The sequence below is a fragment of the Bactrocera neohumeralis genome, chromosome 5 (assembly GCF_024586455.1).
Source record: "Bactrocera neohumeralis isolate Rockhampton chromosome 5, APGP_CSIRO_Bneo_wtdbg2-racon-allhic-juicebox.fasta_v2, whole genome shotgun sequence".
Taxonomy (NCBI): Eukaryota; Metazoa; Arthropoda; class Insecta; order Diptera; family Tephritidae; genus Bactrocera; species Bactrocera neohumeralis.
This window is the reverse complement of record NC_065922.1, coordinates 6,585,017-6,610,192: the sequence shown is the minus strand read 5'-3', so window position 1 is coordinate 6,610,192 and position 25,176 is coordinate 6,585,017. Positions and strand designations below refer to the sequence as shown.

The following is a 25,176-nucleotide window of genomic DNA, read 5'->3' as shown; positions in this document are numbered from 1 at the left end:
TGCGCTTTGCCCTTTGTCTGGTGGCCGCATGCCACAATAATAAATAAATTGCATTACGGTTTGCTTTTCTTTCGCACAACTTGTGCCGAATCGCTTCGCCTTTTTCGCTGTTTCTTTTTACACAATTTTCCACAGCTTTTTTTATAGAGATTCGACAGAAAATTGATTTGTTTTGTGTTGTTGGAAAAGTGTAAAGCCGCATATGTGTGCTTCCTGCCATATACATATACAATTATACATACATATTTAGTATGTGTTATATAAAGGCTTGTAAGCCCTGCTGTGTTATGTTGCCAGCTTCGCAGCGTTAAGTCTCATAACACATGCCACGGAGTCAGTGTGTGTGTGATTGGCATAAAATATATGCCACTTAGGCATAAATACTATGGCGTCTACAGTTCCAACAGCTCTGAAAAATGGCCGGCATGCCCATACACACAGTCACTGTTTAATGTGTGTGTGTAATGTTGTGTGTAGCTGTTGAAAAAAGCCATGAAATGTTGCCAAAAAATAAATTTCATATAGGCAATAAAATTGCCAGAGTTTATTTAAAGGGCTGTTGCCATGAATCACCTTATAGTTTGGGGTTATGACAGCTTATGACGGCAATGGCGGCACGTGAGAAATCGCTGTACGTGCCACTTTTGATATATTCAGTTTAAAATTGCTTATTTTCGAAATAATGCCAGCGATATGTGGAGGTGAGTAGTAAAATAAAAAATATATAAAATTGAATATTTGTTTGGAGGTAGCGGGAAGGCTTAGAAAACTCTAAACACAATTTTTAAAAATATAAAAAAATGTAAATCATATACATAAATATATATAATAATACAATAGGCCCTAATAAAAATATAAATGATTTTTTTTTAACAAAATCCAGTTGGTTTACAAACTTAATTTTTCTGTATATGTACATATATGTATATTGTATATTTTGTTCTCTAAAATGCAAAATATTGTAACATCACTTTTCATAAGTTGACGGGCTAAGGAAAAACGATATAATAGAAACCACTCAAATTGAAAAAATATGAGTTTTGGTTATAAAATGGTTATGTATATATTGGTTATATGTTGGTTTTATTTTGAATTTATATTGGTTATATATTGGTTATATCTGAGAGCGGAAGCTGAAAATTTTATGCTACACATATGTAATATGATGTAGTGAATCGTAAGCAATAAAAAACTCAATTTCGATTTTTTTGCTGATGCGTTGTTTTGCATTATAGGTGACGTTATGGACTGTATTATTTATTTTTATTATTGTTCATTTTTTATTCTCTTTAATTTTTAATTATTTTATATTTATGCAAAAATTTATGTTTTTTCCCATTAATATTGTTTCTTTTAATGTTTTCATACTCTTGCAACATGTTGCTATTTAATAAAAATATTGTGTTTTTTCTCTTTTTTGGTTTTGTTTGCTTTTTGCTTCTTTAATCCCTAATAACCTCTGGCGGCGCGTTTTGCCTTTGATGTTTAATTTTTTACCCGCCACAAAGCGATTAAAACAAAATGAAGTGTACAAAAGGTGATCGTACTTACACACACACATACATACGAACGAAATGCAAATAAGCCTTGGACACATATGCAAGCGTATGCAAACCCTACTTGCAACAGCGCTGCAAACTGCGACTGCGTTGAGGCCATTCGTCACTTATGTTGCAATATGCCTGCGGCGCAAGTGTCAATTGCTTTTTACTAACAAAAAACTTCATACACACACAAAATATGCGAAAAACTTGTAGAAGAAAGAGCATAATGCAGTGGGTATGTATGTATGCAAAGGTTAATGAAAGCAGCATGATGCGGCGACTTTTGCCTGGCTGCCACGACGCTTGATTAGCCTAGCGCAAGGCAGGTGAGCCGAGTGTGAAAGAACTTAAAACAGGAACGCCAAGCACACTCGAGCGCTTACCATATATGAGCGACAAACGGTCACACACACTTGCAACACACGTGCTCACTACCCATTTTCTGTCACTCCGCAGGCACTACTGCCGCACTTAAGGTTTATTAGCTTTATAAATGAAAACAAAACACAAAAAAAAGCAGAAAAACTAGAGGGCAATGAAATTGATACCCGGCAACAAAGCGCAAGAAAGTCGAAATGAAATGAACAGAAGGGAAAAAATGGCGCACAAAAACAGCGTCGCTCGGCATCGTAAAAGGCACGTTGCAGTGAATGCAACGCTGCTTGGCTGATTTATGAGCGCGAGGAGTGAAATGATTACTTTGCGCCGCACACGCCCCCTCACAATGATAGCTGCAGCAGCGTTACATGATTTTAATTAGTTTAATTAAAAGGCTTGAAAGAAGAAAACCAACAAAAGGCGGCAGTTTGCTGGTCGCTCTTCATTATCTCCTCCGTTTTTCCGTCGAAAGCACGCTTACTCCACTTTACACAATTCGCCTATTTGCAATACTTTTCGCGAAAAATAGGAAAATCCCAGTGTGAGTACACAGTTATGTTAAATATTTGAGGCACTCGATGCATTAAAGTCACATATATATACTTATATATACAGCACTCCTACAACAACTATGCGCTCCAAAATGCAGCCTAATGCTTGCAACGTTCCTTGCTGCCACAGTTTGCGCCACGACAGCACTTAAATTCAGTCACGACTGACGAAAGTCTTAAAATATGGCGAAAAAGGGTAGTTCGCAACCACACACACACACACACACTCACACACACATCCATACATGTATATAGGGAGTAGTGGGAGTATGGCAAAGTTAGTAGGCTGGCTTGCAACAATCACTGCTGCACGACTTTAAGCACACACAAATACAAGCGCAGGCGTGCATGTGTGCGTGCGTGTGAGCAGTGGAAATGGAGAAAAAGTTAAACAAAGCCGCAAGTCGGAGCGCCGAGCGGAAGTAAAAGCTTATGGGCGGGAAATGGGGCTGGTCCGCAACTACCTTCTAGCTAATTAAATTAAGCAACCTTGTAAATAGTGACTACAATGCGAGTATGCAACAACAACTGCACTGAGAGCAGCAACACTGTATGCAACGCCATGATTTTGTGTAAAGAGGCAGTTAAAAGTCGAAGAGTTGGCGTCGGAGTGTGTTGCAGGCAGCGCGAGGCCGCGGCAAGACGACGAAAGTATAATAAAAAGGTAGTTAAAATTTAAATACTTAATTAAATGCAACTAACGCGGCGCATAAGTTTACGCGTTTGGGAGCCAGCACAGCTGAGCGCCAACAGCTGTGGCACAAAGTGACAAGACAGCGTTGCATGCGCGGGAATGCCAAAGTTTCGCGGCAAGTGCAAGTAGATTTTTAAGGATAATACAATTTTACAGGCGTACACATATCTACAACTAGCTTTATACATAAGTACATGAAGGGATTATGTAGTTTGTGTGGAAGAGAGAGAGTGAAGGAGAGCGCGAGTGTGATAGAGTTGCTGAGGTTGAGTAAGTCTAAGGCATAATTAGTGATATATGAGTATATGATATAATGAAATAAAATATGGCGGATATATGAAATGTACAGTGAGATGCTGGGGTTTGTGAAGTAAATGTATGATGCGATGACATTCATGACAACTATGGTTATAATAACAACTAAGGATGACATTTATGTACTCGTGTGGCATGAAAGGTGGTTAAAATGCATGTAATAATTGTTGTAATAAATTTACAAATTTTTTAAGAAAATGCTGTTTTGGACAGCAAAAACTACTGCAAAAGCAAATTAATCGATTTTTGAAATTTATTTTCATAATATTTACGCCAGTAAAGAAGAAGAAAAGTATTTAAAATTTTAATTAATTTGCTTTCCTAAGTTTTCGTGTTTCTAGTTAAACTAGTCAAAGTAGCCAGCTTAGTACTCTATTTTTTAAAGGCAACTTTAATATAAGAAAATAATATAAATAAATAATTTATTTTGTAACAAAAAAAATTAAATAAATAATATTTTTTTTAATAAAAAATGTATGTTATTATTTTTTAATTTTTTATAAAAAAAATTTTGTTATTATAAAAAAGTATATTTTTATTTATTCAATATTTTTTTAATAAAATAAAAAATAAAATCGTAAACCAAATTTTTTATTACTATTTTTAATACTCTTTTTTTAAGATTTTTTAAATAATTTTTTTTATAAAAAATATTAAAAATAGCAATACAATTTTTTTTTTATAATTTTTTGTTTTACGATTTTATTAAAAAAAACGTATATTTTTATTATTCAATATTTTTTATTAACCAAATAAAATATAAAACCGTTAAACAAAAATTAAAAAAAAAATTTTTATTAATATTTTCTTTTAATAAAATAATTTTTTTAAAAAAGTTTTAATAATTTTATTTTTAATAATAAAATTTAATAAAAAAAAATTGAAAATGGTAATAATACATTTTATTATTTTTTTTTGTTTCACGATTTTTTTTTATTTTATAAAAAAAATTTTGAATAAATTAAAAAATACTGTTTTTTGGTCAAAAAGCAATTATTAATTTAATTTTCATTATTTTTTATTTACTAGACCGAGAAAATATATACACGAGTACATATGTACATATGTACATATCTCCATTTAATAGTGATTTCCAAACTTTTTATAGAATTTAGCCGATTTTCGAATCTCAAGCTTGGTTCATTTGACTACTTTAACAGCTTTATACTAAAAATAAATAGTTTTTGTTATAAACTTACATTTTTGCAATCCTCAAAGTCCATGCAGTGATGCCAATCTTGGACAAACTGTAAGAGAAGAGAAGAATAATTATTAATTAATTATTAAATGGGGTATATACTTGACTTTTTGAAAAATTCAGGCGTAAGCTTAGAATCAAAACTAAAGAATAAAATGGTATTATTGCAAGAAATCGCAAAATAAATTCCAAAAATATAAAATATATAAGATATAATATTATGAAAACTATGAATAATACCAATAAAATGCAAAATAATGTAACATCACTTTTCATAAGTTTACAGACGAAGGAAAAACGATATAATGGAAACTACTCATATCGAAACAAAATTTGAGTTTTGGTTATAAAATGGTTATATATCACTTATATATTGATTATATATTGGTTATATATTGCCTATATATTGGTTATATATTGGTTATAACTGAGAGCGCTGAAAACTTTATGCAAAATATCTGTAATATGATGTAGTGAATCGCAAGCAATAAAAACCTCAATTTCGGTATTTTTGATGATACGTTGTTTTGCATTTTAGGTGACGATATGAATTTCAAATAGCATGAGGTTCAAAAATGTTTTAAAGTGTAAATAATGTGATATATATGAATTAAGTAAAGTCAAGTGTTGTCAACGCCAAACTGTTTGCTGCCAGCAGCTAAAAATATGCAGATCTCTTCATTTGCCACACAACGTAGCAGACTGCGCTGTAACAACAACAACATATTAGCGACTAAATTTACACAGAAACAGCAAAATCTCATCAGTCGCCCATCAGCAACACAAAATATCGCTTGATTCGTAATTCTAATTATAATTTTCCACACTGGCCCTCCCGCATTAAGTCTAAATGCGCTGCCATTAGCAGCGGTGCAGCGGTGAAGCGGAGCAGATTCAGAAAAAACTTGTAACATTTTAAATGGAGGCAATTGGAATGCGCCAATCTGTCAGCCTGCGCTTATTACTTAGTGGCCTTTAACATTTTTATTGAGTGTGTCGCTGCAGCTTTACAGTTTTATTGCCTAATTTTCCGTTTGACTTTTTGCCATGATACGCCGCGAAGCAAATGATTTACAATGCGCTGGTGGCAGCGTTAGCTGAGGCAGCAACTGAATATGAAGGGACCAAAAGAGGTTAAGCCACGGCTGCCGTTACAATTTTAATATTTTTCTTTAATATGTGCTTTTGTTGTTGTGCCCGCTTTTCATTGCCTCAACTTGCATTTTACGGTTTTACTACTTTTAATTTGTTGTACTCTTTTTTATTGCCCTTTTATTGTTGCCTATCGCCAAGTATGGCTACTAGGTGCGGCAACACATCATTCTGCTTAACAACTCAATTCGCTTTGGGATCTTTTTATAAGCACACACACACATACACTCACACACATATTTATTTACTGTAAGTTGGCGAGCTTAGCGCTTGCTGATCGACGACCAAACGGGGCATACAAAGGTGCCGAGGTGCCTTACGGCAGCCACATTTTGTCTATGATATGCGCGCCTACCGGGAACTGGCTGTGTGACCCGCCTGAGCACCGCCTTCTTTGCACGCACACGCATTTACTTCAGCGCGCCTGTCCACACGCGTGTCTTCTTCACAAATTTGCTGCTTTTCAGGCATTTTTTCTCGTGTTTGGTTTGAGCATTTTTTATTGCGCGATTTCAGCTGCTTGATTTCTCTATTTTTTCAGCTTTATTCTGCGTTTGATTTATTGTAGTTTCACAACGGAACAAAGTCAGTGCGATTAAAAAAGCAACAACAAGTAGCAACAACTATCAAATTGATTTATGACGCGTCTTCTGTTTTAGCTGGATTTTAATACATCAATTTAGTAATGAGCGAGTCTAAGCGGGCTTGAGATAGAATTAGTAGCAATCCAGCGTTTTACATACAAATTTATATGCAAATACATATGTATATACTGTGTGCAGACAATTAAATTCGCGTCGTGATTCTAATAAAGCCAGCGACCTCATCGAATCGCCGCTGTACAGGAAGCGACCGCCATATTTTTGCCGTTCCGCGCATTGAAATTAATTTTAATTAAAAACTTTGCTATCTTCTCTAGCATGCTGTGACTTTCAACTGATTTTTATTAGCATGAAATATGTAAAAAAAAATGCTGCGCAACACGCGATGACGGCACTGAAGATTTAAGTATGAGGAACCGTATTTAGACGCCCAAATGGCAGAAGTTATTGCTTAAAGCCGTTAGAAAGATGTGTGCCATATTTTTTTTGGAACCAAAAACAATTTTCGGTTAATATATAATATTAAACTGTAAGATAGTAAACCTTTTGATACATTTTGCGCACAGCGTCACCTATCGGAATTTTTCTAACTAACGAGAAATTGTTTTGCAGGATTGAGAGTGGAATAGATCTCATTTAAACTCTAACAGCGCAAGATGTGACTGTCAAAAAGCAGCTCAAATTAATATTTATGGTTATTTTATGATAATTCGTTAACTCTTTTGAGCTACAGAGTACTTATAAGTAGCTACTTAATTAAAATAAGAACGAATGTGTTATTACTTTCTGTTTTTCCTGGAACTTCCTCAGCAGAAGTGAATTTACATTAGCAATAGAAAGTAATTTCTGCTACAAAACTCAGACATTACCTTGCCCTTGACAAGAGACAAAGGTCACATATGCCGCAATCCAGCAACCCTGCAAACTTTTCACTTTTTCATAATGAAAATTTCTTTTGAAAACCCCCAACAACACAGCTGCCAGCTCCTATTTGCATCAGAAATTTTCATTAAGACAAATGTCAATGCACACCGGGTTCCCACAGCATACATAAGGTATAATGGAAAACTTAGAAATTTCCATGCGAAAGTAGCTGCTAAGCAACAGCGCGACAGACACATACATGCAACATCCGGCCTAACATTGATTACCTTGTTCAATGAGCCGGCAGACACCAGCTTCCATGCCATGCCACAGCGACGACTTCACCTTTTGTTTGTGAGTAACAGTGAAATTTGCATAAATTCAATTACCTCAACGCTGACAGCTAGGCGCACACACACACATGCGCGTGTGGAGTTGCTGGCTGCCGCACATCTGCGCGCATTTCGAGCGAAGCTTCAGCGAGCGAAGCACAAAAAAATTCGAAAGCAGAGAAAAGGATATAATAAAATATGATTACCAAATGCGAGCAGACAAGCTAATAAATAATTGCACACGCACACACACATATACTTAATAAAAATATAACTGCTTAAGTGCAGAACATGGCGCTGCAGCGTCGAAAGGTAGGGAGAGCTCTTGGGGATAAGCGCATTTAGAACCAGTTGCTGCCGCGGCGCATTGCTGTAAATCTCACTTAGGAAAAACTGAAATTGAAACTGTAACAAAGCGGGCAAGAACTTAAAATTCAACGGCAACTATTGCAATCGAAAAAAATTCAATGAAACAGCCCTTTCACAAGAGCGCAGTGTGTCACAGCCCCTATGTGGCAAGTTGGACAATACAAAGTGCTGCTGATGACTGCGCTGCGCCAAAACAATTGGAACACATAACGTTTAGTGCTGCAACACATGCACAACGCATTGTTGTTGCCACTTTTTTTATAGTTTTCTTGATTTTTTTTTTTGTTGTTGCCACTTTTTTATAGTTTTTTTTGTGCTGTTGCCATTGTTGTTACTCATTTGGTTGATGACCTACCGCAGTGAACAACGACGACACATTCGCCTGTGGCAGCGACAACCGAAGAAAGGAAAGGCAAATGAAAAGCGCACAAAGAAGCAGCAGTAGTGGCGCACAAAGGCAGAATGACAATGATTATGAGGGAAAACTACTGCAGCACTGTGATTGAGGTAAGTTGCAAGTATACCACATGGAAAACTGGCATGACACAACGAACATGGTGGCAATTGTCAACCGAAACATAACTGCCAAGTCGATTTCCAAAGGAGACGCAAAGGTCAGCAGCGGTGGGGTTTGAATTATGGCTGCCACACGAGTTGCAGCGGCGGTCATAAAGATATTAAAGATATGTGCTACTCCTTTTCTTCGATTTAGTGATTTTAATGCAGCGATATGTGTGTGTGCTACCATTTTATGTGTGCCAGCGCTGCGTCAACGCATTGATTTGCTAGATAAACGCGCGCGTAATGACAGTAATATAACTCTCAGAAGAAGATAGAGGCAGCAACCGAAAGAAAAGTCTTCGAATAGAGATCGGAAAAAAGGAAGCGGCTGAAATACCTTTATTGGTAGTCAGCAAAGCGCTCGGGCCAGGCATTTATTGCAACCTGCCTCAGTATTTGAGGTATGCTGGCCAACGAGCGCCAACAAAAGGATCAACTCGTACAAAGCCGCAGCCATAATAATTTCAATAGCAACGCCATAAATTTCTTTTCTTCAGCCTTTTGAAATGACTTAGCCAGGAGCTGGTGCGGCGGCCATAACCGGAGATTTGCCGCTGCAGTTGCAGTTTCGGTAGCGCCTCTCTTAATGCTGCAACGGCAGTCTTTGTAATTTCTTTTTCATTTTACTACTCTACTCTTGCCTGCTCGACGTTATTGTTGACGCTTGAAGCATAGTAATGAGCACAGTCTATGTTGAGCTTTAATGTGAGAAAATGTTGTAAGTTAAAGGTTTATTGTTGGTGCGTTAGAAGTACTAGTGGAGAGTAGCAAAAGAGCTTAACAAAATTCGCTTTCATTTATAGTTACTACAAGCATGCTAGTAATGCTTTTAATCTTACTTTTGGAGAGTCATACTTATACAGAGAATTATTCAAAACTTTAGTCTTCTCAAACAGAGAAATAGTTCATTCATTTGCTGAGAGTATCAAGGTTCTATAGTTGAGATGCCGTTGATACAAACACCATTTGGTAGTCGAAAAGACTGGAGTTAGTTTTCAACTTGAGCTGTGATGTATATGGTTTGTTAGAGGATATGTTGCGTTTATGAATACCACGAACAATCGATGTATTATTAGGTATAGACTACGGGCTTGATTAGCTTTAACCAGTAATGGTGTGAAAGAGAGATTATTCTTACAAGTTCATATATAAAACATAAGTTTTTTTTAAATGTTTTGAAAACTCTGGAAATGAAAACTTCATACAAGAATTTTTTGGAAGTGACTTTCTGTGGCTCTATCATTAAAAAAATTAAAATTTTTCAAAATTAATGTTTTCGAAAATTCATATCATTTACCTAAAATGCAAAACAACGCATCATCAAAAATATCGAAATTGATTTTTTTATTGCTTATGATTCACTATATCATATTACATATATTTAGAATAAAATTTCCAGCTTCCACTGTCAGACACAACCAATATGTAACAGGTATATAACCAATATATAGGTGATATATAACCATTTTATAACCAATACTCAAATTTTGTTTCTATATGAGTGAAAAGTGATATTACGTAATTTGACATTTAAGGATACGTTATATTGCTTTACGAGTTTAAAATTTCTGATATTGTCTTTTAAAAATGTTTAGGTGAACTTTTTCATATGTACTATAGTATGCATTATGTATTACACATCCCCTTATATAGTACAGCTATGTGCCATACCCAGGCCAGCGCTGATGTCAACAATGCCATTATGCATTAATGAATCACTTTTTCCCAACATTAAATCGCCGAATGGCATCTGAGCAAATGCATGAATGAATGAATGTGCCACATGCTGCTGTGCTCAGCAAAAATACCCAGAAATATATATGTGTACGTGTGTTTTGTGCTATTTGTCTGAGTTCGTAATTTATGAGGTCAAATGGCAGAGAGGTGAAATACTAGTTAGTCCTGGCGGCCTTTGTTGGCGTTGCAATAGAAGCAGCAGCAGCAGAAATGCGAAGATGAAAGAACAAGGCTGCCAACTCAAAGAACTGCATGCCTTGCATTTTTTCAGGCACAAAATTTTAATACAAAAGTGCAACGGCACTCCGCAAGCAGGCGCTGCATACAAAGTGCTTCCCTAAGGCACACATACATTAATGGGAAATACAAAAGCATATGTATGTGCAACATACACAAATGAAATGGACAAATGAAGAAAAGTGAAAGAAGTCTGCCATTATGTTGTGTCACCCCGCTTCGCTCCCTACATTTGCTCGATTTCAAAGAAAATTACACAAACAAGCTTATAGCCTATTTGTTGGCGTTGATGTGTCTGAAAGTGTGTGTGTCTAAGCCAAAATTCAATTGAGCGTGAAATATGTTATCGTCAGGATATTTTCACACACATGCACGGCACGTCAAAGCTGGGAAGAAATTACCCGAAAATGCCCTCGGTGCTATTATTGTGCTCGCATTGAGAATGCGAATTTGAAAATGCTACGGTACTTTTTTCTTGTTGCCACAATTTTGCTAAAACTCTTTACGAGCATATTCTGTCTTTCATTCTTGCTTTCTTTCTTTTTTTTTTGTTTTTTTTTTTCTTTTGCCAACGTAATGATGACAAAGTGCCCGGGCAATTGTAGGCTCTGTCCGAGAAATTGTGTTGCAAAAAGCAACATGGGATTAAATACGAACAGAGCGAACAATTCATTAAGTCGAAATTGACAGTGCGGCTCATCAGTCTCACGTATGTCAACGAATGTGTGCGTTTTTAGAGTGCAAGCAACAAAGGACACAACAAACGAAGTGCTTAGTATGTAAGTTAATCTGCGCCTGTAGCGTCGTGTACCCGCCAGGCAGACTTATCAGTGTCGCAAAACAAGCAAAGCTAGTGCTGTGAGTGATCTGTAGGAATAAATTGAGCAAACAAATTTTTTAATTTTTGTTTTTGGGTAAAATAACTGGTCCCTAACTGGTTTGTATTGAAGTAATTTACAAGGAACTTGTAAAGTGCTAGTTTCGTCGACAAACGTTAACAAACGTAACTTTAGATAAACTAACTGGTCCTTAACTGGTTTGTATTGACCTAGTTTGCGATGAACTAGTGAAGTACTAGTTTCGTGGCGAAACGTAAACAAACGTAACTTTAGGTGAACTAACTGGTTCATAACTGGTTTGTATAGAACTAGTTTTCGAGGAACTAGTGGAGTACTAGTTCCGTGGAGATTTCGAAAACTATTTTTAAGCAAAATTCTGTTAACAAAAAGCAACACGAAATACTTTTATGGTTAAGTATATTCAAAGTACACATAAACCAGTGCTCTTCTTCTTACTGGGTATACTCCCACTAGGTTATTTTTGTATAAGCCACAATTTGATCAGCCTGTATTTAATTTTCTGCTAGTCACTGGCTTTATGGTACTATTATATACATATTTGTATGTATCTACACCATGTTAGAATCAAATTTTGCACGCCAACCGGACACAAGCAGCTTGAGTTCTAAAACAGAAACTGAACTGGAATTCACGTGGGAAAATTCGCCCTGAAGCAAAATGGGAGCAATCATTTTCATTTTTTATTGTGAGATGTTTCGCATATTAAGACAAAATGTTTTGGTAGCTAAAAAATAATGAATTTTTATTACAGAAAGCTTTTAAATAATAGCATAGGCTAGCTGAAGTCATTACAACTGGTCTGTTACACTTTTTGGATTAATGAGATAAAAATATTTTATAGAACAACGCAGCAGGTTGCGCTAATTATAGTTTCTAAAATAAATATAAGAACACAAGATACAACTTACATACGTGAGAAAAAATAATGAAGCAAAAAATTCATATACATATGTATGTACATATATGTATGTATATGCTTATATGCACCGAGCTTCGTATATTTGTAAGCAGCCTTTCAAATGAGTCTGCCCCGCATCGCCTGTGGCCATACTAACTGGGAGTAAGCGTCATTAACTTAGCCCTAACTCAACCACAGTCCAGCTGCTGTACGCTAAAACAAACACATATAACTACCAACAGCAGCAACAACAACAAAGCACACTGCCATTACGTTCATTGACAGCTAATTTATGGTTTTAAGCCTCCGCATCACATGGCAAATATGATAAATAATATATTTATCAAAATATAATGGCTGCAACACACACACACATACACAGATATAGAGTACAAACTGTAAAGCGCGTAAATTGTGTAATATCGCCGCTGCCGTTGCTACAGATATTTCAGGCTTTCGAGATACATAAATTAATCATAATTCTTCGGCGCGCGGAACTTGTTTCGCCGCACTAAACGCGCAGCTTTGCGCGGCATAAATACACAAAATTGTATATATTTTTTAAGCGTTTAATATATGCATTATCATATGTAGTCTTTTTTTCGTTGCAGCCAACGCTCGACGTCGCGCTTATCTAAATTACACGCGCACGTTGCTTTTACGCTTTTTAACTGCCGTTTACGGCGAGCGTGTTCGCAGCTACCTTGGGTCCACGCGTTTATAGCGCGGCTACTGCATCTCGTGCCCAAACGCTGGCGAAAGTCTCAATTAAAGCGTCCCATTGCTGTGTGGTGGCCTCTTCGCGGCCGCGCGTTTTGGTGACTGCTATCTGACTCGTAACTCACGCGTGCGTTATGTTGTCGCTTGTACCGCTATGTCATATGCAACACCAAATGCTGCAGCTCGCTGCTGTGTGTAGTTGTTTGTATGCATGTGTGTTGTTGTATTTTTGTGAGTCATAAATTTCAGGTTAATCAATTCAATTGATTGAATTGGCTTTATCTCTTCGCCTCTCGCTTTTGTCTGGTCCTTTATTGGCCATTTTAATGTTTTTCTTTGTGCGCGTTGACCGTATGCGCTTTTTTTTCGGTGAACGTTCATGCATATTAAATTCCCATTGTTTGCAGACAAAAGCAATTAAAGTATTAATTAGCTTTATTGACAGTTTATTTATCATTTTTCCACAAATTATTGACTTAAAATGCATGAAAATTCGTGGAAATATTGCAATTATGGTGAATATGCGACTTAAAGCACTTGAAAGTTATCGAGTGTTTTTGCGGTGTTTCGCACTACGAAACAATGGGTTGAGATTGCTATGACATGGTCTAACCAGCGCCTTCGTTGCATTTTTATGCTCTTATCTATATCTGTAATATAATATCGAGTAATATTAGAGCTCTTACAGTTCGTGGTTGCATATTATTGGATATTCATTGATCACGCGGCCGGCTCCAAAAAACTTGCCAAGAACCGTTCTTTCGTAGAGCTCAAAGAACTTTCATATCTCGGATCGTCATCGTTCATATTTCAGCGTCGTTAAATAGGACAGGAGGTATGAGAGACTTATAGAGCGTAATTTTTGTTCGTCGAGAGAGGATCTGCTTCTCAGTCGGCTACTGATCCCAAAGTAGCACCTGTTGGCAAGGGTTATTCTGCGCTTGCTCTCTAGGTTAAGATTATTGGTGGAATTAAAGCTGGTTTTAAGGCGTAAAGTTTTCTGAGCGCCATTCACTTGAGAGTGGCAAGAAACCATTCTTCTACATACGGCTCAAGAAGCTCATGACTTTCGGTCTTAGACCAAGTATCGTCTGGGTAGCCAAAGAACATCCGTTTTGAGACGAGCTGAAGTGAGAAGGCGAAACATCCCCTCCTCAGGGTTGTGCCTCCAATGAAAAAGAAACAACATCACTCGCGCTGTTGTTAAATCGGCTATAATGGTGTTAGCGGTGTCAACGCCAATAAAGAAGAAGAAGACTAAGTATCTTAAAGATTTTTAAGTCTAGAGCGAATTGTGAAGAGCATTTTTTTCATTTTAACTCTCGAGTAATATTTTAGACACACGCGTAGACTCCCTTTCTAGTCTAGGACATTTTTAACTATAGAAGCACTTGGTATGAAAAATGTGTTATCTGATCCAACAATTAATTGGAAATTTCCAACTTCATTGAAGACAACTAAGAAAAAGCATAAAAAAGTTTAGCAAAATATAAACTACAAAAACAAAAAATATTTGAAATCCTCGTAATAACGGTTCAACAAGCAACTGCACAATGGTAATGCAAAAGTAGTGGCTTTTCCTGCAGCTGAGTTGATGGCATTCAACTTTGGCCGCAGTAAAATAAAATATACCTCCATTTACAACAAAAAAAAAAACAAAAAATGCTAAAACCAATAAAAAAAGCAAATAAATCACATAAAAGAACATTATGAAAACAAAAACGGTATTAATTTGAAACAAAAAGTGCAGCGAAAGCAAATCACACTCGCCTGAAATTATATGCAGCGTGCAATGTTGCAACGGCAAACCATTCAGGCGTTGCAACCCATAGACTGGAAAATTTTTACGCAACAAATAAGTTGGCAGCAAGCGAAAAAAATAAAAAAATACAAAAATAAAAAAGTGATGATAAAAATAATATGGAGAAGGTGAAGAGCAACAAAAACTAAAATGCAGCATGCAACATTCGTCACAATGGCAGCGAAAGCGCTGCAGCGGAGTAGGGCAGCTGGTGTTGCTAGCGAGGACTGGTGGCTGCTGTACGCCAGTTGATGCAACAAACAGTGCAACATGGGTGGGTGGCGCCTGAAATTTATTGGCTTTTCGTTGCATGCTCATCGTGCGCTCAGCAGCCATCCTTGCAAGCTCGATTGCTTCTACGCTACTGCAACTGCAATTGCAACGGGTCGCGTCGCTTGTTGTTGCTGTTGCTGGCGCATAAAAAACTTTAAAGCTCAAATTGGCGCATAAAAATCCATAAAAATCGCATTGCCGTGACAATGAAAGCAGCGCTTATGTCAGTGCCGCACTCGTTTTTCACCGTTCCATTGGAATTTTTCGTATTTAAGTATTTTATTAGGGGCACGGCGCAGAACTGTTGCTGTTAAATAGATAAGAGGTGGTATAAAATGTTGCTAGAAAAGTGAGAAGGAAAGAAAGTTTATAAATTTAAAGATTATTTCAGAAAAAATTAAACAAAATCGAAAAAATTTAATTAAAAAAGTTTTAAAAAACTGCGAAATAAATAAAAAGTTGAAAAAACAAATACAACTTTTATTAATTTTATTTTAGAAAATTTTCATGTACCAAAAAATGTAAGAAAATATAGCAAATTTTTTAAAAACTGACTGAAATGAAAATTATTATCAAAATTGTGGAATATTTTTAATTAATTTTGTTACAATAATAAAGAAATTGTGATAGAATTTCTTTCACAAAAACAAATTCACATTTTTTGCTTAAAAAAAAAAATTCCAATAGAAAATCGGAAAGTGAATTTGCCAGATCTCGCTTAAAGAGCTGCAAAATAAATACCGAAAAGATGATTTTAATTTAACACATATTAGAAGTTTCAGCTGCGCCATAAAAGCCAAATCAAAGCACATTTGACATTCATGCATACATATACTATATATGCACATTAGAGCGGGTCGACTTTTCTTTTCTAATATTCTACGGATTATTCTGAAGAACTTGGACTAAATGGCAATGGTATTTGTCGCATTCTGCACTAGCCACTGCAAGCTGAAAAATCACTCATACAACATAGCCCTATGTTGGGGGTAGGATAGTCTTTGTGATTCAGGAGAGGACACAATACCTGTAGACATAAGATCGCGGCACATTCTTCGTTTATAAATCTAAGAGTCAGTGATTTTTAAGCGAAGCTTCCAAAATTTGAATAGTCGGTTGAATGGGAGATATGCGATATAGCTTTCCGATCTGACCGACTCCCACAAATAAACAATGGAATATGAAAACGCACATACGTATTAAATTTCATACCAAAATTTAAAAAAAACAGACAAAAAAACACTTTTTTATGATCCTTAAAAACTTTCGCCTTTAAAGTCGCTGGCTCACAATCGCTTTTAGCCCCATAGTGTCTTGGGCAAAGTTGTTCAGAATAGTCCCTAGAACCATTCAAGCCTACTCGATTTTTCAGTTTTTTGGCTCTCTGCAAATCAACCCGCTCTAATGCATATATCGATGTGTCAACTAGAATTTTCCAATTTTTTCAACTTCATGATTTCATATTGCAAAATTTTTTTCACAAAAAGAATTTTATTTTTTTATCAAAATTTTAATACTATCAGTTTTTGAGCTCTCACACAAACCACAAATATGATAATACAGTTATAGCTATGCATTTTTCTATTTTTGTAAGTATGATTTTACCAAAATCTTTTTCAAAATACGAAAACTATTGTTTCTCCATTAACCGTTAGCTACGTGCGCGTGCATTTTAATTGTGTACAGTTTTAACGGGAATAACAAGTCGGCTTAGGCCGAAACAAGCGCTTACATATATTTCTAGCGGAAAATCCGTATTGTGTGCGCTGTCATGTTGGCTAAGTAAATGTCGTTGACGTCTGCAAATCCGCAATAATACGCGTCAAACCATTCGTAAACAAATAAATAGAAAATGAAGGAAAAACATAAAAAATTTGCGGCGGAAAACAAGAAAAAAAGCTAAAAATGCAAATTTAGTTGACAAAAAAACAGAAAACTTTCGCGGAAATGCAAAAAATGTCAGGCAAATATTGAAATCAGCATTGAAATTAATTTCTACGCGTCTGCGCCTAAAAGTGTGCCGAAAAAGCATAATGCCCAGAGGATATACAAGAGTACAAGGCGCTGCGCGTGTTTTGGTGCGTATGCGTGTGCACGAATATTTGAGGCGTTTGGTCTGTAGCTTACGTATTTAAATTTTTTTTCGAACTTTTTTGCCGCTGCTTTGTTCTATTTGCTTTCACACAAGCGAGTCAAACTGAAAATGCGCTGGCTTAAACAGGATTAAATTCGCATTTACAATGAGGCGCTGTAGCCGTGTGAGAGCGAGTGTTAAAGAGTGTAAGTGTATGAGAGTGTGTGTGGTAAGGTGACTGCATTAAAAACGCAATAAAAAGCCGCTCACAGCAAATAAATTATGCATAGCGATATGCGAGCAAATACATGTGGAAGTGGGCATATACAAATTATGTATGTGTGTGTGAGTTTTATAGGTGATTGACACTGTTGGAATTGCTTTTGAGAATTTTTGTTAATTTTTTATGCCAAAGCTATAATTTCTTCGACAATAATATACACTTTAGAGTCAATATATTATATATTCTCGGAACTGCGAGTTTTTAGTTAAGAAATTCTCAAACTAAAGCTATATCTCCAAGTAATGGGCTTCCACTGGTACTACAGCTACTACATATATACATAAGAGCAGCATCTATCGAGAATTTTTTTCTTTTTCCAAATTTCCTACTGGGTTGTTGCCACAAATGTCTGTAGTGTAAAAATCGTCATCATTCAACTGAGATTAAATGAAATATTCCAACAGCAACGGCTGAGTGCCAGCAAGCAATGAATATTTTATGGCGTAAAATTTAAAATAGCAATACATCAGCAAGCGAAAAAGGATTAAAATGAACACAAATACATGCATACACGTGTTACAAAGAAAAATGAATAATAAATAATGCCTAAGTAGAGAAAGAAATGCGGAGTTCGTGGCTAGAGCGGGGGGAAGCTGCTGGCTTTGAAGCGCGCTTTTGCTATTTAAATGGCAAAGGGAGGAAAAAACAAACAAATTTAAAATTTATTGTTAAATTAATGGTCATTATTAAAAAAAATGAGTAAGTCAAAATAATTTTTTTTAATATTTTTGGTTAAAAAAAAGCATGAACAATTTTTTTTATTTTACATTTAAAAAAAAAAATAAATAATAGTATTAAAAAGTATTCAAAATTTCAGCATAAAATTATTATTTTTTTTAATATTTTTAAATTTTTATTAAAAATAAAAAATAAAAAATTATTTTTTTCTAATACGGACATTCTATAGTATATCTAGTACACTATATGACGTATATATTATTCCTCTTATTATATACGTATGTGCCTGAAAAAATTTCTGCTATTTTTCTAAGCTTCAAGCTAATTTCCATGCCATCAACGCATGTTTTCATTTAAAGCACACAACTTTAGTATTTCCATGAATTTTTTGATTTTTTCAAAAAGTTGCCAGCTCACTGGCATTTAATAAAAGGCAATTTAAATCAATTGACTGGCAATTCACAGTTAAATAAGCGAATCCGAAAAGCAATTGAAGGTCATCAAGCGCGACTGCCTAAATTCCAGCGAATTTGTGCGCGCTGCGCCGCACTTGCCGCAAGGCGGTTCATGAGAGAAACTTATTTGCAGAAATGGAAAAAGAATAAGTTTTTAATTTAATTTTAAATTGCTTAATTTAGGCAAATTGTATGCAACACAAATACGGAGAAAAACTGCAGTGTTGCGCAGAGGCAGCCTAGTTGCGAGCACGTGCTCATTGTGGCATGCCACATGCTAACGCTTGCCTGCGTCGCAAACATTGTAAAAGTGTGCCTGCTTTTAATTGACAAGAACTTTGCGGGGAGGGGGGTAAAAGGGGGGTAGTGCAACTTTTGTGCAAATTTATTTGACTAAATTTTTTCGCAGCATATTTTCTACTAATTTGGTCTTTGTAGCGCCACAACCTAATTACATTTTGGTTGTTCTACATGAAGCGTGTGCGAATTGTGTGCGCCAGCATTTGCAACATGACGACAAAGTGGCAACCAACTGCAATTGTGCGCAACTCACATGGAAGTGCATACAAGCGCACACATGTGGCATTATATATATCAGTGTGTGTGTGTTTGTGTGCGTTGAGTGAATTATATAATTACGTACAAAGTTGGTTCTTCAGTTTTCATGTTAGCGTTGCAGCTCAGCAAGTTTTAAGTGTGTAACCAGGTTTTCTATTTGCATTGCAACTAATGTTGCCACAATTTGTTGCGCCTTTTTACATTTTCACGAGCGCACACACGCGCCAGCATGCGTTTGAAAGTGTGTGAGTGCCTGCATACATTTTGTGACAACTTTAAGCGAAAAGCGCTGTTGCAAGCTTGTAAAATTAATGGTAAAAAATTTATTAATTAAAAAAATTGAATTTCTAATTTTTTATATTTTTAAATGAAATTAACTTTTAAAATGTTTTTTTTTTTTCAAAACTAAAATTTTAGTTTCCTCATAAGTTTTTGGCTTACTTTACAACTCACGTAAAAAGCTGAATATTTATAATGATTGCATTCGATTTTACCTGTAAATATAAAAAGAAAAATTAATTAGTTAATTTATAAAATTATATTTATTATTTTCAAAAATCTGTTTTTCAGTAATAGAGTAAATATACAAATAAAAATTGATTAACCAAAGAGCAAAAAAAAAATATTAATTTAAAAAAATTAAAAATTATAATTAATTAATTTAAAAAATTTAATCTATTATTTTCAAAACTTCAAATTTCGTTAATATAAAAAAAATTATAAAAATAAAAACGAATTATAATTAAATAATTAAAAAAAATAATTAACTAATTTAAAAAACTATACATTATTTAACATTTATTTTTCAATAATATTGAAATTATTAAAAGAAAAATTAATTAATTGAAGAAAAAAATTAATTAAATACTTTAAAAAATTAAATTTATACTTAATAAAAAGATTTTTTATAATTAAAAAAAAAAAATAAAAAGAAAAATAAGTTAATTAAAGAAGCAAAACTATTAATTAATTTATTTAAACAAACAGATTTATCATTTTCAAAAATTCTTTTCAATAATTTAGAAATTATACAAAGAAAGATTAATTAATTTAAGGAATTAAAAAAAACATAATTTAAAAAACTAAATTTATAATTTTCAAACATTAATTTTTCAATAATATAAAAATTAAAGAAAGAAAAATTAATTAATTAATGAAATTAAAAAAAAATAATTAATTTTAATTTTAAAAATTAAATTATTTTTCAACAATATAAAAAATATAAAACGAAATAATTATTATTCAAAAAATTAAAAAAAAATTATTACTTAATTTAAAAAATTAATAAAAGATAATAAAAAATTTAATTAAACAATCTAAAAAATTAAATTTATAATTTTCAAAAATCAATTTTTTAATTACAAAGAAAATATAGAAATATATGAGTATTTGGAATATTAACTTTTTGCTGATTGCTTTTTTGCCGCCAATTGGCGCAACCCACTATTCTCCAAATTCGACTTTTTCCCCAAGTAAGACTCTCATCCAGACTTTCAATAAAATCCCATTTCTTCATTTCCTCACCCTCGCTTCCGAAACGGAAATTCACACTAAAATTTATGCTAATTCGCAGTTAATTTCTTGCAACAAATGCAAATTGCTGTCATTCTTCTCATACTTAAGACTTTCCCGACAACAACAACTACATAGGGCCGCCACACACATGAGAAAATTCCGCATTCGCTCTGCGACAAGCTGCGTAATAATTTCTAATTTATTTTATATTTTTTCCTTAATTCAAAATACACGCGAAAAACAAAATTAAACAACTACAAGAATAACTGTGCGACATTGAGGTGAATGGCAGTTGAAGCCGCAGTTAAAAGCGAGGCAGCAGCAGTTTGAACAAAGCGTTTTCTCAACCCCGACGAATCGCGTTCGCCACGCCAACGTCTTTTAAGACGCTGCGCTAATCGTTTTTATGCTTAGTTGCTGTTGTTGCTGCTGTTTTATTGTTGGCTGTGCACTAGCTTTTAGGTTTTTGTTGTGCTCGTTGCTGTCAAGTTGACCTTCGTCGCCGCAGCCCATCCCTCCACGGCAACTGCGCCGTGTTTCAGGTGTTGATAAGGCAAGGTAGTCCACTAACAACAACAACAAGCCCAACAAATGAAGCAATTTTAGTAGTGGCAGCAGCAAGTAAACGAAGACAACACAACAGCAACGCAAAGAATTTCATTTATTAAGGCATGCAAATCGGCTCTTTATCGCACACGTGAAATTTCGGCAGCGGCGGCGCGGTGGCAAAGCAGGAATTTACAACGGAATTTGCATTAATTTTGGGAAAATTCAGTGCCAACGACAAGACGACAAAGCGGCACTGTCATACAGACAAGCGTTGGAGTAAATGACGATTTTTTTGTTTTGCATTTTCGGCTTTTCGTAGTTGGGGTTGCATGCCACGCAGCAAAGTCGGCAAGTCTGACGTTGCGAGCGCTACCGGTACGGCTTTATTTTATTTACCTACCGCCCCTGCTGCTGATTTTTCGTTTCTGCTGGCAAAAAATTCCTAGCATGCCCGCATGGCTCTTGTGGCGGCGCTAACAAAGGCATTCACCGCTCAGCCGCCACTCAGCCAAACAGTGTGACACCCTCTACGTGTGAGCTTAGCTATGTCAAGCTGTCTAGTTTAGGCTTTTTCTAACGGTATCAGTTTTGAAACGGTTGAAGCAGCGCTTGCTTGGCATTAGCGGCTTGACAAATTTCGGGGTTTTGCACCCCTGTCTCTGTTTTGAGAGGTGTGTGTGTGTGTACTTTTGAGTTGCATGAAAGCGCTTTCAAGTGCGGTGGTTGATTTCAAGTATTTGTTGCTTTTCTTTAAATAATTCAATGGTTCTTTGTTGTGGCATATCAATGAGCATGCTACATTCTTTGCTGTGCCTCTTGGCAGGTGTTGCTAAGCCGCTTATTTGTAGCTTAATTCACGAATGTTTTGAAATGTTTTATTTTTTCATTGTTTGAATTGATTGACTTTTAAGGGTTTAGAAGGAATATAGAAATAATTCGAAAAGAAAATTTCTAAAAATAATTAAATTTGATAAAATTAAAATTTTCGGACAAAAAAAATTATTAAAAAGAAAGTATCCAAAAAATTAAAAAAAAAATCCAAATTTCTACAATCTTCTTCAGAAATTTAGATTTTTTTTAGAAATTTCTTAGATAATTCAATTTAATTTTTTTTCCAAATATTTTTTTTCGAAAATTTTTATTTTTAGAAGTTTAGATTTTGTTTTAAAATTGAATTAAAAAAAAATTTAATTTAATTTTTTAATTTTTTTAACGTTTCTTAGAAATTTAGAGAGGTTTTAGGCATTGAAAATATTTTTTTTAGGAAAAGCAAAAAAAAATTTTGTGGAAATTTTTACAAAACATATAAAAGATTAAAAAAAAAAATTGTATCTATAAAAATTTTAACTTTCTTCGTGGTTTTGTAATTTTTTTTCAATATTTTCAATCAATTTTTTTTATTTTTTTCATTTTAATTTTTTTTTCATTTTTATTTTTTATATTTACAATTTTTTATGCTCTTCATGCTAGTTATGTCATTTAAATATTCATATTTATTTTCTACTTCATATCAAGTAATAAAAGCAAATAAGCCTTATATGTAGTCAGGTGACAATAACATTACACCAAAAACGGAAGTTGGGGCAGCAGTAAAAAATATGAAAAATGACCAAATTAAAATTCGAATCTATTTTAATAAATTTACTTACTTCTAACTAAAACCACACGCGCTTTTTATTGTTTTTGGTTTAACGTATATTTAAACGGTACAACGTGCTTGTGCCACACGCAGTTGCACTGTGCAACAAAAGCACGTAGAAAGTTGGCAGCAAGACATTTGACTTCCGCTGCAAGAAAAGTGCTTCCAAAACGGAAATACCACAAATGGCGTTAATAACGGGTTGCCTTTAAACTACAGCAAAGCCATGAGCATGTAGAGCCAATACATGCTTGCCAGAGTTTGCCACCCTAAAGAGCTGCAGAAACGTTATTTGAATGGGGTTTGCAAAAATATCGTAAAAAGAAAACGCAAGAGAGCAGTTATGCTTAAATAATGATTATGAAGCTTCATTTTGTTGCTGTTGTTGTGGTAAGTAATTTCGTAGCAACACTATTACCTATTCAGCTATGCGAGGAGCGTTTCCAACGAAACTAAGAACAGCTCGCGAGTGAAAAAACGCCATAATTAAGTTATGGATGCGTGTGCTACCATTGTTTGATTAAAAGAAATAGTAATAACAACAATAAAAGTAAATAAAAATGCGGCACACAAGCCCCACACTACTTCATAGTGCTTAATAGATGAACTACCTAGACTGCCGCCCCCCTCTGCCGCGCTGCTGTAACAAGTATTTGTAGGTAATCATACATTCCCGACACGTACAAGCTGAATATAATTTTATGCTTCGCATTATGACAATCAAACGTCGGTAATAATCATACAAAGACATGACAATAATCATGTTGCCGCTGCCGCAACACGCCGCGGACTGCGCGCACAGTGGCCACGGCCCTAGCAAATGGCTGCTTTACTGGCTTTTATGGCGCTACAAAATAGCAGACAACAAAGCAGCAACAACAACAACACAACCAGCTAAGCAATGGCTTTTGTGGCAGTTAAAATGCAATGTTTGTTATTAAAAAGTACTAAGATCCGTCCGTCCGCCGCTTCACTCGTCGTCGCTCGTCACTTCTTTCTGCTTGCCAGTTGTGATCGAAGCAACAGTAGTGAGCTGCTAGTGGCTGAGCGCTACTTTTTCTAGTCACTACAACCCATGCTGACTGACTAATCACACACACATACACAGGCGCGAGCGCGCGTGGAGAAATGTTCAAAGCCACCGTCGCACGAAGCGCAGCTCATGGAATATGATTATTAAAAGGCCAACAAAACGCGTGCTCATACGATTTCTGATAAGTTTTTGTACGTTTACGACATGCTTAGATAGATAACGAATGGGGAGAACAATAAAAGCAATGAGAATCAGGCAAACAAAGCCATGAAAATATTGTGGATAAATACAAATATCGAACGCACGAATACACCCATAGAGTCCGTCCGCATGGATAGCGTATTGGTTTATTTTTATTTTCATCTATTTTCTTGTATTTTTTATAATTTTTTGTTTGTGCTATTTTTGGACTACCAAGCGCTTCTGAATGGCGAGTATCCATATGCTTTGGCTACACGTTCGAGAACGCTGTGCACAGTGCGGCATAATAATGAGTCTTTTTTGTTATTTAGTTTTCATATTGGCTTTTTTCTAAAGTCAGTTGTATTGTCATAACAAAAATCATTATAATAAAAAGAATAATAATAATTTTAATGGTAATGCAATCGTTTATTGATTGTTCGTACAGGACTGCAAAGGAAAGTGTGCTTGAATTAACTGCAAGGGTATACGTGCTTCGGAAAAGGAGAAAAGGTTTATATACAAGTATAGTACAAAGAAGAAAATATTAAATCGAAAGGAGTTTGCAGACCTTAGAGCACGTTCTACTATAACAAACAATCCCCAGTCATTGAAAGTTTAACTTGTGCAATTTTATACTCGTCAATATATGTACAGAAAACTCTCATACACTTTCCTTAAGAGGTTACATGGGTTTCCTCGGCTAAATAACAGCCTCTCTTCAACAAATTTTTTCTCATATAAAAATTAAATATTTTATTAGAATTTTTTATTGTTACAAAAATACACTATTAATAAAGAAATTCTGAATTTTTTGAAAAAAATATTTAAAACTCGACATATCCGGTGACCTTTTGGAATAGAGTTGTGCCCACATGAAAAAAAAAGTTTTTAGTTAAAACCTAACTTTATACTTGAACGTATGAAAAAAATATCTGACAATTGGATGTTGGCAAACATTTTTACAGAAAAACTAAAATTTCAGTGAAAATTCTGCGACATTTTTTTTTCAAATACTTGTAATCGATCCTTTGTCCAGGTTTTTAAGAACGTTATCTCAAAGACCTGTGTAAAATTTCATAAAGATCGGTTGAGTAGTTCTCGAGAAATCTTGCCAACTGACTTC

At 34.9% G+C, this 25,176-nt stretch overlaps 1 protein-coding gene across 2 annotated transcripts in view; it reads right to left on the bottom strand.

Moving 5' to 3' along the window:
• LOC126758323 (uncharacterized) overlaps nucleotides 1-25,176 on the bottom strand; it is a 62,201-nt gene that overhangs the window by 25,444 nt on the left and 11,581 nt on the right. For both annotated transcript variants that reach the window (XM_050472557.1, XM_050472558.1), the window contains exon 2: nucleotides 4,682-4,729. In XM_050472557.1, coding sequence (XP_050328514.1) covers nucleotides 4,682-4,729 — 48 coding nt within the window. The remainder of the gene's footprint in view (nucleotides 1-4,681; nucleotides 4,730-25,176) is intronic.